The sequence below is a fragment of the Anastrepha ludens genome, chromosome X (genome assembly GCF_028408465.1).
Source record: "Anastrepha ludens isolate Willacy chromosome X, idAnaLude1.1, whole genome shotgun sequence".
Lineage (NCBI taxonomy): Eukaryota > Metazoa > Arthropoda > Insecta > Diptera > Tephritidae > Anastrepha > Anastrepha ludens.
The window spans coordinates 44,222,151-44,238,360 of record NC_071503.1 but is presented as its reverse complement, the minus strand read 5'-3'; the positions used below and the strand labels follow the sequence as shown (position 1 = coordinate 44,238,360).

Sequence of the window (16,210 nt, the reverse complement as noted above, 5' to 3'; positions counted from 1 at the left end):
GTGGTATCACAATGGACCTGCTGAAGGTCTAAGTGTGTCTTACGACAACCACCCTACCTACCTACCTACCTATTTGTTTTTTACTGATAATTTATATATTTATATTTTCATTCCAGAATTTGTTTTGTGTTTTAAGAAATGTTAAAGAAAAAAAATTAACTATGTGCCAAAATAATCTTTTTATTTATTATATCCATGACTGACAAGTTATATTATAGTCGTATGTTCTTTTATTTATCATTATGCCATTGTATTTATTTAAATTTAATATGACATAAGGAACATGAAACAATAATAGCAAGAACTTTATATCAATGATGCTAATGTTGGTTAAAGGGAATCACGTTTTGACTAAATAAGCAGGAAAACTTGACCAGCATGGAACCACGGCCGCACGAAGTCGCTACTGAATCTTAGGGTACAGGATATGCGAAAAGCGATAGGAGTACTAACAGAACATTGACTAATGGGAAGGCATGCAAATAGACTGGGGTACCACATAATGACGTTTGTCGAAGCTGTCAAGAAAGAAGAGGAAGCCATGGAACAGCTCCTTTGTACATGCATCGCTTCATACAGAAAAAGGCTTTCAACGATCAGATTCCCCTTCTTTACAGCATTGAAGGGGTATCTTAAATATGGTTGTCGAAATTACCAAAATTTATTAAATCTACCGGTTGGTTCAGGGAAGAATCAGGAGTGTAAAGGACGAGCTTCAGTGATATCACAATTTGACAGCCACTCAACCTAACCTAGCTTACGCCTTCAACATTTTGTACCATTGAAACTTTCGAATCCATTCTTTTTTGTTTTCTCATAGTAGATAAATACTTAACCAAGATATATTTTCATGGGAACTTCATTATAATATCGGTTATCCTTAACTACTAACAATACCTTAATAATTTGTAAACCATACTTCTAATCGGTCAGCTCATTGCAGCATAGTTAAAACTCATGCCTTTTATCGAATATTTTAGTTTGATTACATACAGAATTTTAAAATTTTAATTTAGCTGATTTATTTCGGCCGATAAAATTTTTAATATTCGTACGTAAATTAAATGCGGAATGTGCAGGGTATTTCTGATGGATTTTAAAAAATATAGCAAGCACTTTTTCACCAACATCTTTGTAAATAAATTCGAGGTACATATTTACATATGTATGTCAAATGATGTGAAACTAGCGTTATGTAACGTAAGTCGAGCAATTGCTATTTGAAACGTGTTTTTAACCCGTGTTTCAGTATCCACTATTGTTTTCGATATCATACAATTGCTGATCCTTGAACTAAATCGCCGTAAAATATACACATCTGTATGAATAATGCAACGAATACATTTACTCGTAGCTTTACACTGCGAACGGATGCGTTGAAGTCTCAAAATAAAGGGTTTTCCAATAACTGCTGTTATCTATCGCTATCGAGAGATGGTTAACAGTTTTTTATGGCCGCAATTGGATGGTATTGATCTGGACAACGTTTATTTTCAACAAGACGGCGCCACGTGCCACACAAGCAACGAAAACATTGATCCTTGTGACTGTTTTCTTTGGAGCCACGTGAAAGAGAAGGTCTACGCCAACAGCCCAGGGTCGATTCAAGACCTCAAAGATGGAATTCGTGAGGTCATCGAGGACATAGGGCAGCCAGTTTGCAATTGGGTTATGTAAAATTTTATGAAAAAGATATTGTCCTGTAAGCATGGTAGTGGTGGTCATTTGCCTAACGTTATTTTCCACTATTAACGGCATACTTTCCTCTTTATAATGAAATAAACATCCGATCATTTGTATTAAAATATAGAATTTTTCTTTGAATATCAAAATAACACCTCTTATTCGAAAACCCTTTAGAACTTACCATTGTTACCGGCAATCCACCAGCCCCGCCATTCGTATACGAATACGGCGACACTAGATATCCCATATTGAAGCTCGATGCGTGGGATTCAAGTTTACCTGCAATTGAAAAAGTACATGTTATCATTTAGAAATACAAAAAATGATTACAGAGCTAATCTAACAGTTGTTAAGGCAATTGGGGCTACCACATTATCAACACGCGCAGTGGAATCACCATTTAGCGCCGAATCTCACTCGATATCTTTTTTGTTGTCGCATGCAAATTTTTCGTCACGACCCTTCGTAAACAATATCTATCAGCAAGTATTACAATACATATGTTAGCTTAATCAAATAAAATAAATATAGTAGATGTAAGTATCACAAACATGCATTAATAAACAAGCAAACAGAACTCATTAACAAACAATGTCTATCAGCAACTAATATAATAGAAATATTTTTTTTATTTTTTTTTTTATTTTATAAAGGTTTACATAACAATAAAATTATTATACAAACTAAAAGTAGTTCAGCGCTAGCATCGGAGGCTTTCGGCTGGAAATATAAAATATAAAATATGTAGTATCAATGGATGCAAGCATTCAAACGAAATGCAGTTTCAAATACGAGGTATGTTCCAAAAATAAGGTGAATGATTAAAATTTTGCGGGCTACGTACATTCGATTATTATTATTTTTCTATGTTGCATACACCTCTCGAAGATTTGTTCGCGACTTAAGCAATATAGCATGTTTAGTTTGTTTGTGAGAGGCTTAAATAAGACAAATGTTTTGCGTGTTCGGCGAATTCTGCTATCGAAAAAAATGGATCAAAGAAGTTGCATCAAATTTTGTGTAAAAAATGGAATTAAGTGCTTTAAAAAACAGTGGTATACGGTGAGAGTACTCTGAGTCAAAAAATTGTTTACAAGTGGTACAAGCACAAAAGGTCAAGAAGATGTGAATGCCGACGCTCGCTCTGGATGCAACAGCACATCAACAACCTATGAAAATGTTGAGAAAGAGAAAAAAATTGTTATTGAGAATCGTCGAATCACAATTAGAGAAGTTGCTCAGGATGTGGCAGCGAAGTGCCTTGTAAAATTGCTGAATTTTGACTTAACTCAGCATCGCTCAGAAATTGTTGAATGACGTCAACTATGATCCAGACTTGCTTAAAAGGGTCATAACTGGTAACGAATCATGGCTATATGGTTATGACATCGAAACCACAGCCCAATCATCCCAACGAAAGAGTCCAGGAGAGCCAAGACCAAAAAACGCACGCCAAGTTCGATCACAAGTTTTACTCACTGTTTTCTTCGATTACTATGGCGTAATGCATCAGGTGTTCTTATCACATGGTCGTACGGTAAAAAAGGATTATTACCTTGAAGTTATGCGCCATTTCCGTGCAGCAATACGAAAAAACCGATCGGAATTGAGGAAAAAAAATTCATGACTTTTGCATCACGATAATGCGAACTGCTTACTCATCTTTGCTTGTGAGAGATTATTTGGCCAAAAACAACACCGTTGTGCCTAAGCCTAAGTATTCTCCAGATTTGGCCCCCTGCAACTTTTCCCTGTTCCCAAGATTGAAGAAAGGACGGCGTTTTGCGACGATTAAGGAGATTTAAACCGAATAGCTGAGAGAGCTCAAGGACTTACGAAAAATGCGAATCAGAACTGCTTACCCAACTAAAGTTGTGCAATCGACACACTCTTAAAACTAACAAAAGCCAATGAAATATTTGTCGTTGACAAATTGTAACTAGAGACCTAAAGTAAGCAATAAAGCCAATGAACCATTTGTCAACGACAAACTGTAACTAGAGACCTTAAGGTAAGCAATAAGCATTTTTAGAAACCAACTTAATATGTAAAGTAGAATAAGCACTTTTAATTGTCAACAAATGTAAATAGCATTTTAAAAAAATTGCAGTCAGTAATAACAATAAACTGAAAGAATAAAGAGCTTAAGCTCCGTAAATAAAGTATTATTTTTTTTATTGAAAAGATCCTTAAGGATACTTAACTGGCGCAGTCGGTAGGATCTAGCCCCGAAGGATTAGATCCAACGCAAATCCTTTTTAAAACAAAGGGACTTTTTAAGCAAAAATAAATCTACAATAAAAAGAAAAGCGAAAAAAAAGCAAAAAAAAAAAAAACATTGAACAAATCTAAAATAAAAGTGAAAACAAAACTACAGAAGAAAAATATTATTGTATAAAATTTTGCTTTTAATTTAAGGGGTTATACGCAGTTATGACTTTCATAAAAATCGATTTTTTGTATTGCATTTTTGTAATGTACATATATTCAAAAGTATACGCACGAAATTTTAAGTAGATCTAAGCAATACTTTCGGAGTTATACCTAAATATGTAGAGATGCCTCGGCACGTTTTAAGGTAGGTATTGAAACTTTAAACGTGTTTTTTTCAAAATGGCATTTTTCAAGTCGGTGTACACGATATCTCGAAAACGGCTTGTTTGATCGGTCAACCGTTTTAACTCAATCTTTAAAGATACATTTTCTAGTAATTAATCGTTCCTTTTGTAAATCTGATACTTATTTTCCATTTTATAATCAATTTACGGCCAAATTTTAACGTAAAAATCGAAATCATTTCTTTTAAAAGCTGCCATTTTGTGAAAATTCACTATTTTGATTAGCCGAACGATTAATTACTAGATAATCTAATATATTACAATAACAAAATTTGTTTGGTTTTTTGATTTCAGATAATCCAATCCTGAGTTACGATGTACACCGTAAATCGTCTTTTTTTAAAGGAGGTTCCAGAAATCGCCTGCAGCGCGCTCTATAATCAACATTTTCATAAATAAAAAATTTTGTTACGTTCTTGAAGGATGCTTTTATAACCGCCAAAAATTTTCAAATTAAAATATTCTGAAGTTTCTTCAGGATAAATCCTTGACAACTCGTCTTTTATTTGCTTCATAACTGCGTATAACCCCTTAAACAAATAAAATTTTAATTAAACAACAATGGGAGCAGCAAAATCAACTGAACGAACTCCAACAAATAGTTCAGCTAACGAATCAGCAGCTAACGAGTCACCAATAGCCATATCCGAAGTTTTAAAGGAAGTATCTGCAATAAAAAGCAAAGCGAAAAAAAAAAAACCATTCAACAAATCTAAAATAAAAGTGAAAACAAAACTACAGAAGAAAAATATTATAAAAAAAAATTTTTAATTTAAACAAATAAAATTTTAACTAAACAACAATGGGAGCAGCAAATTAGATCGTCTTTTGCGCGATATTCACCAAAATGAGACGCCTTTTGTTGGGAAAATTATTATTCTGGGTGGAGACTTTCGGCAAGTTTTGCCTGTGGGATCGAGAAATACGCGAACTGGCATAGTTGGTAATTGTTTAAAGCATTGCTCTTTGTGGAAATTTTTTAAATCATTTAAGCTCACAATCAATATGCGTAGTCAAGAACCCGACTATTGCAATTTTCTTTTGCGCATAGGACACGGCGAAGGGCAAGACAATGCATCAAGAGTAAAAATTCCTTATCAAATTCTTTTAAAAAACGGAAACCTCATTGACTGGGTTTTCCAACCAAATAATGGAATAATAGAAATCGATAATTTAAAAGACCGAGCCATATTATGTCCAAAAAATGATCAATGTGCCATCATAAACTCGAGTATAGTCGATATGCTACCTGGCAGGGCCCTTTCCAATGATGTCTAATTCATATAAATACGTATAATCTCGAGTCCGGGCCCCTCTGAAAACTCCGGGCTCGGGGGAAAAAGCACCCGATTTTCGGGGGTTACATACTAGTATAACTATATAAAACAAAACACACAAAACAGACAAGCAAATAATTTCGGACAGTTCAAAAAAACTAATAATTTAATACAGTTCAGACAGATAAATACAAATAACTAATTATAAATAACTATATTACATTACGAAAGGCACTAGTAGCTAAGACTATCGGCCTAAAATAATACTAATAGATTTTTTACTTATTTATAAAAAAAATATTAGAATAAAAATTATTATGTGTAGGGGATTAATAAACAGATTTATAAAAGATAAACTATCCCAATTTGATATATAAAATCGTAAATATTCGACATATTTTCTAGAGAAATCTCTTTCAGTAAATCGGAAGGTTTCCTGCCGTTAAAGATATTGTTTCTGCCATTGTTATACTTGGTGCAGTAGTCTATTTTATGAATAATGGACAGTGGACAGTTACATGTTGAACAAATCGGGGCAGTCATTCCTTTTAGAAGGTGTTGGTGAGTAATATTTGTGTGTCCTAGCCGTAGTCGGGTAAAGGTTTTTGTCTGCTGCCGTGTCGCTCCTGTTGGAATAATTGCTTTTAGTCGTTATGGATTTATGGATTTGTAGCTGTGTTGGTATGTAAACCATTTTTCCCTTACGGTTGAGTGATAGATACTATCGATTATCTTGAGAATGTCGGATTTAACGAAGGTTTCGAAACAGAATGTAGGGATATTGCTGACATTTTTCGCTGCTTTATCAGCGTTTTCGTTCCCAAGAATTCCGCTGTGTCCAGGGATCCACATGACTTTTATTTTTGCCTTTTGCTGGGACAATTTGTTTCGAATATTGTCAATTAAAGGTTCTCTGCTGTTTGCGTTCGACAGAGCTGCGATGCCAGATTTACTGTCTGTACAGATTATATATTTTCCTTTAGTTGAGGAGACGTAGTCAATGGCGAAGTTTATAGCAATCGCCTCGGTAGTAAATATCGAGTTGTGTGGGATTAGAAGACCAGTCCTAAGTATGCTTCCCTTATCAGATACCACAGCAAATGCAGTTGAGTCGGTTTCTTTAGAGCCGTCAGTGTAAATAAATGTCCAGCCTTTGGCACCCCAATAGTTCTTGATTTGAAAGAATAGCATTTGATAAACAAGTTTAGAGGTGTTTTGTTTTGAATACATCAGTAGGCTGGTGATGAAAATGGATTGAGGAAGTTCCCAGGGTGGGAATCTCGATTGAAAAGTTAAAATGGGCTTTATGGAGACGTCGAATTTCGCGGTTTCTTCCACCGCTCTGTATATAGCTGATTCACGCTTCAATTTTGTGGTTCTTCTGATGACATTTTTTTGGAACATGACATTTTGGGTTACTGGAACAATATATCCTTGGAATTAAACGAAGTGTATTATACCTTACTCTATCACTCATTTCGGGAAGTCCAGCTTCGGCTAAAATATTTTTTGTCGGGGAGGTTGGAAAAGCTCGAAGACTTTTACGAACAGCTGAATGGTAGATTGCTGATATGTTCGCGAGGGTGCCTTTGGAACACTGTCCATATATTGGTACACCGTAATCAATGCAAGATATTATTAATGATTTTGTTACATTTATTTGGGAATTTTGGGTAACATTACTATATTTTGAAGCAAAGTATATAAATCCCCTAATAACAAAATTGGTGTTGATATGCTCGTAAGGACAGAAAGGAGTTCGCTTGAATTAAAATTTTGATCGGGTGGTATATACATTGAAATTATGGTAAGTTTAAGCCCAATGTTTATTTCTATTGCAATTGTTGAAATGTTCGATGTGACATCTAATTTTGTCTGCGGGATATCATGTTTAATTAACACGCATATTCCTTGTTTATTACTAGTGTTAATGGATAAATTGTGATAATATCCACAAAATGATTTGGGTGGTGTAGGAGAGTTCCCATAATGTAAATGGGTTTCTTGTAATGCAATAATTGCCGGATTACATTCATTTAACAAGAGTTGCAATTCATGGTAATTATTCCAATAGCCTTGGATATTCCAGTGTAGTACTTTAGTCATGATTAAATAAACAAAATGTGGAAAAGAGAGAATGGATAGAAAGAGTGTATGAACGAAAACAACAAAAAAGTTAATCTGTGGGGTATATACATATGTATGTAAGTAGTGTCTTGTTTTTGCTTTGTGAATTAGTTGATCAATAATTGTTAATTTACATCTTATGCTTTGCATTTTTATTCTTTGTCTGATAACATTGTGGAGTCATCAACAGGGGGTAAAGAGTTGATATGAGAGTAAGCGCTCATTTCATCTGGGTTGCTGATATGAGAAAAGTCAAGAGAGTAGTTTGAAGGGAAATGTAGATAATTTTCTATATTTGTGTTAGTGTTCAAAAAGGAGTGTTGTAAATTAATATCAATAGCTTGGTTGTTGTATTGAACTTGCGATTGGGTGGGTATCGAATGGGAAGTGAGAGATTGGATAAAAGATTGAGTGTTTTTTTTAAGCCGTGAATTGGATTGTGGAATGCAGATCTCCTGCATTTGTGGCGTTGGAGTGTCAAATTGTTCGCTGACAATAGTCTTATTTTGTGGTTGAGTGTTGGATTTGGAGTGATTGTTTTGTGTGTTTTTTTGGCTTCTCGCATGGTGCACTTTTGAGTCACCTTTATTTTTAAATTTATTTTGCTTGGATGAACTTTTCGCACTTGTTGGAGGAAGCAGGGTGATCAGAGGAGCAGTTTGCACATTGCGTGCGCTTACATGCTTCGGGCGAGTGAGGGGGCAAGTTACAATTTTCACATGCTGGTGAACGTTTGCAGAATTTGGCTGTATGTCCGAGCAATTGACAGCTCTTGCAGCGCATGGGGTTAGGAATATATTGCCTAACACGAACATTACGCCAAGCAATGTCCAACTTTTCGGGGGTATAGAAGAGGTCGAATGTAAGTAATATAACGCCAGTAGGAATTATTTTTTTATTGCTACCTTTTCTTTGGAATTTATAAACAGCGACCAGTCCTTGTGGGCTAAGTTCACTCACAATTTCTTCATCTGGTACATTGATTAGGAATGGTGCATATACTGTTCCTTTACTGTAGTTAAGATTTTCGTGATATTTTACTTTTACACAACATATGCCGAGGAGTTCTTTTAAGGAGATAAATCTTTCAGCAATGCTTTTGTTGTTCACTAATAATAAAATGTTACCATCGCGGAGTTCTGAGACTGTTTGGAGTTCTTTACTCACAGCACGAATAGATTTATCAACCGCAAAGCAAGAGTAGTGAGATAGGATTTGCTTTATTGGTAGATGGAAGCTCGGAGAAACTAATGAAAGGGGTATTCAGAGATGTTTTTTTTGATTGTTTTTCACTTTTTTTTTATTGTTGTGCTATCGGCTAGCAATGCGAATCGATTAGCGCCAATTAGTGGTGGCCCGGGGGCCATGGTTTTAGCACTTAACCAAAGGTTTAGTTTAATTAGATATTGAACCTGTATGTAAATGAACGAAATCAATTGATGGAAAAAAGAATGTCCAAATCGAAAGCCACGTGGGCTATGCAGATGGCGAGAAAGTCAGAAAACACACAAAACGAAAGAATGAACCGCTCGCTATGAGTGATAGTCGGAGACTGTCTTAAGATACTAAAAGTAAACATTAATATGGGTGAGGAACATGTTGAAGTAAAAGGAAATAAAATAAAATTTTGCAATGCTTGCCCATATGAATATGAAAATATTCATACGTTAGAATGTTCAAGAATTGAAGAAACAATCAATAAACTCTCAAGAGATAGCTTGAACAAAGAAGAAAGTAGGAAATTAGAAAACCTACTCGAAGCAAACAAAGATTTGTTTTTTCAAGAAGGTATGACACTTAGTCATGCTCATGAAGTCCAACACGAAATTATTACAAAAACCAACAATCCTGTATATTCTAAAATATACAGATACCCTCAAGTCCATGAAGAGGAGATCAACAGACAGATGAAGGAGATGCTTCAACAAAATATTATAAAAGAAAGTAGCTCTCCCTACAACTCACCAATTTGGATGGTTCCAAAAAAAATGGACTATTCAGGAAAGAAAAAGTGGCGTATAGTCATAGACTACCGCAAACTAAACGAAATAACAATAGACGACAAGTTCCCAATACCCAATATCGAAGGTATATTGGACAAATTGGGGAAATCACAATACTTTACTACCCTTGATTTGGCGAAAGGCTTCCACCAGATCCAAATTAAAAAAGAGGACAGAAAAAAGACGGCATTTTACACCCCATAAGGCCACTACGAATTTATTTGTATGCCTTTTGGACTAAAAAACGCACCATCTACATTCCAACGACTAATAAACTCAGTGCTAAGAGGTCTAATAAACCAAATATGCGTAGTTTACTTAGATGATATCCTTATTTTCAGTACAAACTTGGAAGAGCATGAAACAAACATTCGAAAAGTATTTGAAATACTAAGCGAACATAACCTCAAAATTCAGGTAGACAAATGTAAGTTCTTTTCAAAAGAAACAGAATATTTAGGTCATATTCTAACCACAGAAGGCGTCAAACCGAACCCTTCGAAAATAGAAAGTATTCAAACACTAAAGCTCCCTGAGACACAGAAACAAATTAAATCCTTCTTGGGAGCTACCGGCCATTACCGAAAATGTATAAAAGATTATGCGAAAATAACACAGGGTATGACAAAGTATTTAAAGAAAAACGCTAAAGTGAATAAAAATGATCCTCAGTACATCGACGCATTCCAAAAACTAAAAAGACTATTAGTAAACCCACCAATCGTAATATACCCAGATTATTCAAAAAATTTTAAATTGGTAACTGATGCCAGCGATTATGCGATAGGTGCAGTGCTTATGCAGGGTGAGCATCCTATTAGCTATGCCAGCAGGACCCTCAACGAGCACGAAAGGAAATATGCTGCGGTCGAAAAAGAACTTTTGGCAATTGTTTGGGCCACAAAGTATTATAGGCCATATATTTACGGAAGGCCTTTTGAACTTTTAACTGATCATCAGCCTTTAGTTTGGCTGCATACTAAACATAAAGGAAAAGATATCAACCCCTGACTACAAAGATGGTTAATGGAACTAGGCGAATATAACATAAACATGAACCACATTAAAGGCAAAGAGAATAAAATTGCAGACTTTTTGAGCCGAATTGATTCTAATACAGAAGAAATCTATGCAGTTAACGACGAGGACAATATGAGTACAACAGAGACAATCCATTCGCAACAAGAAGAACAAAATGACCATTTCCCAATTTTAGATACGGTCGTAAACAGGTTTATGACTCAAATAATATTAACAGAATACAAAACAAAGGAAATAGAAATTATTCACGGAAAAAGGAAAATTTTTGTCAGTAGGGACGATATCGAGTCAAACTTCATGACCGACATTTTTAGAAGATTCTTAAAAAATGGTAAAGTAGGAATTTTTTCTGAATTATCTGACGAAAATTATAATCAAGTACTACTAAAACTGATTGACCCTTTTGGCAACAGTATACAGTTTTACAGGTGTAGCTATCATGCAAAAGATATGGCTAACGAAGATGAGACATATAAACAAATCGCTAAATACCATAAACTTGAAACAGGTCACGGTGGTATAACAGAAAACAAATGAAGGACAAGAAAAGAAGATTTATTTTACAAATTTGAAAACCTTGTAATAAATCAAAATACGATCGTAAACCTATAAAACCAAAATTTTATATTACTGAAACTCCATCAGACGTTAATCAAATTATACATCTAGATGTATATACAATTAAGAGACACGGTTTTATAACATTCATAGACAAATTTTCCAAACATGCAATTGCAATATATTTAGAAGATAGAAACAGTACAACAATTGTTGAAAAATTAAGAGAATTCCTATCAGTTAGAAGTAAACCTCTCAAAGTGATCATAGATAACAAATTTAATTCTACCAATGTTAAAGATTTTTTTAGACAAGAAGAAATTGAGGTTCATTTTACTAAGCCTAACAATCACACTGGAAATGCGGACATAGAAAGATTACACAGTACAATTTCAGAAAAATATAGGGAGTTAGAATCTGACAATTCTTCACTTTCAACACAAGAACGAAATTTTAAATGTGTGGAATGATATAACAAGTCTATTCACTCTGTAGTTAAAGAAAAACCGATAGATATCGTAGAAGGAAGAGTAGACAAAAGTGTAATAGAACACAGAATAAAAGAGGCAAAACAGCGTATAATTAACCCTCTAGTGCATATAACCGCCTACAGGCGGGCAACACTTAAAAGCAAAAAAAAAATAAACTAAAAACACAAAGTGCTTTTTTGTTTGTCATGCAGCTTACACGATTCATATTCTTCAGTTTACCCTTGATCGTAAAAGCTGCATGTGCTCATATTACAAAAATTTTGCAAGTGGAATTAAAAGAAGTGATCAAATAACCGAAAAAAGTATTTTTTTGAGAAGGTGTTTTTGTGAGACTTCCTAAGAAGTGTCCTATTGGAATATTGAGTTAAAAAAATATTTGGTAAGTAGATTGAGAAGTGTAGAGTGAGATAAAGTGCTCTCCAAGTTTTTTTTTATGTACATTGTGCCACTGTGTACTTCACGCTGCAACCGTCTACAGGAGGCCGTATGCAGTGCGTTCAAAAAAAATGTTCAGTTATTTTGAACTTCAAGTTCACATATTATGCTGATTTATATTTTTTATCACTAGAAAAATGTCGCGGTGGGGACGCAAACGCAAATACGACTTGTCGAAGATGTCAGATGAGGAGTTCAACGACTTTATGGACTTTTGCGAAAACAGTGATGAGGAAATTGAAGGCGATGATTTCGATAGTGACAACGACGTGAATGACCCAGATTTTGTGGTCCCCAATCAAAATGATTCCTTTCTACAAGAAACAGCAAACAACATTTCTGTATCTGATCTTTCTCTTTCCCGTGGAATGTATTCGCTTGGAATTTTTCGAGCCAACGGTGTGAAAAACTGTAAACTATCTGCCGATGAACAGCTAGTGGTGAAAAAAGCTCCTCGTGGATATTTGGAGGATTTCGTTGCCACCGCATTTGGAGTAGATACTTCTACTGTTGTTTGGAAGGACAGCAAACCAGTTCGTTTAGCGTCAACGTATGCAGGTGTGCAGCCATTTAACTCGAATAATCCGAGCGACCGAAACACATTGTCTCGTCGCTATAACCGCAATAGAAAACAGTATGAATATGTGAGCTGTCCAAACATTGTCAAAGAATACAACCGGCACATGGGCGGAATGGACTTGATGGACAGTCTAATTGGTCACTACAAAATTCGCATGAAGACTCGTAAATGGCCATCGCGTATATTTCACCATGTTATCGACTTGGCAATAGTGAATGCTTACGTTTTATACCATCGTATCAATCGTGAAAAACGTCAGCGTGTCGAGCTTCCACGATTTCGGGAAGAAATCGCCGAAACTCTCCTGCTCATATCGGAAACGAAAAAATTTGGTCCCCCCACTACTGCAGAAAAACAAGCCGAAGAAGTACCAAAGGGAAGCAAGTTACTGTACCTACCACCACCCAATATAAGGTATGATTGTCTCAATCATTGGCCAAATTTCTGCGATAAAAGTATATTAGTAAACGTCAATGTCGTAACAAGCCATGTAAATCGGAGACTCAAGTTTATTGCGAAAAATGCAACATACCACTTTGCATGTCTGTCAAAAAATCATGTTTTAAGGAATTTCATGCTGAATAAAGGACATTTTTGAAGATATGGTGGGAAGTTATTTCTAAGTAAATGTATATGTACATATATTCGTTCTTCTTAGACTTTGAACCAAACTTAACAATTTGTATATTATTTTATATATTACTTAAATTTTTATAAATAAACGTTTTCTGTTTACTTGTTTAAGTGGTATTGTATTTTTAGTAATTTTTTTTAAGCTACCTGCATAAGACCGTCCAGAGGCGGGGTGCTAATTTCCAGGGCCACAGAGCGAATTCGGGTCGTAGAAATAAAAATAATATTATATTTATGTTTTATGGCCTCTAATTAGTACAAAACATAATTTTATTATAAAAAATCTTTTCTATGCACTAGAGGGTTAATAGGAGAAATGAAAACAGGGAAAATTACGAAAGGACAGATGAGGAAGGTTTTGTTAAAAACTACAAAACAATAAGATATAAATACGAGCCTAATTATCGTAGGTTAAAATTAGCAGACGTACACCCTACAAATATTAAACGTAGAAATAAATTTTCAGGTCAGATGGACATTAACTGTTATACTAATGATTTTACTACCAATGACAATGGCATCCTTGACAATCCAACCAATTAGCAATTCTAATGGCTTCGCAGAAATGAAATTAGATGAAACAAAAATAATATTAAATTATAACAAAATTATTCATATAATTGATATTAAAGAAATAATGGAAATAGTTAATAATTTAGAAACAGAGATAAAACAATTGCACCCTATTAAAAACAAAATACTTCTCGAACATGAGCTAAAAAAAATTAAAGCAAGGGCACAAACTTTACATAACAACAGGAATAAAAGAGGATTATTTAATGCAATAGGCTCAGGACTAAAGTGGATTGCAGGAACAATGAATGATGACGACCGAATAGATAATGAGGAACATCTGAAACTGATAGACGAAAATAATCACAAGACAATAAACAACCTAAATAAACATATATACATAAATGACTATTTTAATTAGACATTAAGCAGACTTAAATCAACAATAGACGTAGACAGAAAAACTATTTCAGAGCACTTTAATACGATAAGGAAACACAATGACGAAATACTGAATCAGGTAAATCACTTAGACACTTTGCTCAAATTAAAGATTCTATCGGACCATTTAGAACACATTCAAATTAATATAGTTTCCGCAAAAATTAACGTAATGACTAGCAACATTTTAACGAACAAAGAAATTAACGGTTTTAAAATAGATTTTTATGAACTTCAGTACATGCAACTAGGAGTCGCAAAGTACAAAGAAGACAAGATAATATTTGTCATAAAATTTCCAGAAGATACATTTACTGTTAAGAGATCCCTCATTATACCAATCTCAGACACAAATTTCACACAGCTAAACCTTAAACCACAAGAAGTTAAACACTATAATGGAGAAGTTTGTGAATATAAGCAAAACCCTAACATAAAAGAAACAAAAAAATCTAATTTGTGCATTTATAAAAATAATTGTAATAAAATAAGAGAATACAAAAAAGAAATTATTGAAATAGAACCAGGCTTAATCCTTTTAAAAAATTCAAATGGAAGCATTGTTACAAGTAATTGTGACGAAAGAAATCTTTCAGTTAGCAAAAACTATCTATTTACATTTCATGATTGTAAACTAAATATTGATAATGAAACATTTGTTAATTCAGACAAAACGTACATAGATCATTTTATCATACCATCAAAGAAACAAATGGAATTTGATGTTATAGAACCTACATTCGATGAAATAGTTTTAAGTGAAATTGAAAATGTTAAAGAAATAGAGGAATTAAAATATCATAAAAAGATAGCAATAAGTCAATTCTCACCATATTTATAATTATAACTGTACTACTTTTGTTGTTCACAATGGTCATTGACTATGTGGTAAAAATTCAAAAAAAACTAAAAGAAAAAATTTAGGAGAATTTTATTACAAGGAGGGAAGGAGTTACGTCAGAGGCAGCTCCTACTTCGCCAAAAATAAATATTAATTGGCAAAAATATTGTAATAAAACGTCGATTACCCAACTAACCGCCGTAGCCGAATGGGTTGGTGCGTGACTACCATTCGGAATTCACAGAAAGAACGTCGGTTCGAAACTCGGTGAAAGACCAAAATTAAGAAAAATATTTTTCTAACAGCGGTCGACCCTCGGCAGGCAGTGGCAAACCTCCGATTGTATTTCTGCTAATCTTTCATAAAATCTTTTCATAAAAAATATCTGCCGTTCGGAGTATTCTTAAAACTGACGCAAAAGACGCACACCACAAATAGGAGGAGGAGCCGGCCAAACACCTGAAAAGGGTGTGCGCGCCAATTATATATATACATATATATATATATATATATATATATATAACGGGTGATTTTTAGCTATTATCTTTTTAAACAGTTGGTTTAAACAGCTGAGAAACGTTTCGTGTTTTGTTTCACTGTCAAACATCTTCAGTATGGTCTATAATTTAACCATGAATCGTCTTACAAACGAACAACGCTTGCAAATCATTGAATTCATTGAGATCCACTTTTTTATCGAAAAATTGTGTTCAGCGACGAAGCTCTTTTTTTGATCAATGGGTACGTAAATAAGTAGAATTGTCGATTTTGGAGTGAAGATCAGCCAGAAGAATTCTAAGAGCTACCAATGTATCTAGAAAAGGTCACAGTTTGGTGCGGTTTATGGGAGGTATCATTGAACCGTACTTCTTCACAGATGCTGCGAATCGTATCGTAACTGTGAATGGCGAGCGCTACCGTGAAATGATATCCAACCTTTTTTTTGCCATAAATGCAAGAGCTTGA

The 16,210-nt window shown here is 34.4% G+C and overlaps 1 protein-coding gene across 8 annotated transcripts in view; it reads right to left on the bottom strand.

Annotated features, from left to right (window-relative positions):
- Positions 1–1,053: 1,053 nt before the first annotated feature.
- Positions 1,054–16,210, bottom strand: part of LOC128870479 (protein pangolin, isoforms A/H/I/S-like) — a 306,016-nt gene continuing 290,859 nt past the window's right edge. For all 8 annotated transcript variants that reach the window (XM_054113155.1, XM_054113156.1, XM_054113154.1 and 5 more), the window contains one exon: positions 1,054–1,965. In XM_054113155.1, the coding sequence (XP_053969130.1) occupies positions 1,769–1,965 (197 nt within the window). In that variant the 3' untranslated portion in view covers positions 1,054–1,768. The remainder of the gene's footprint in view (positions 1,966–16,210) is intronic.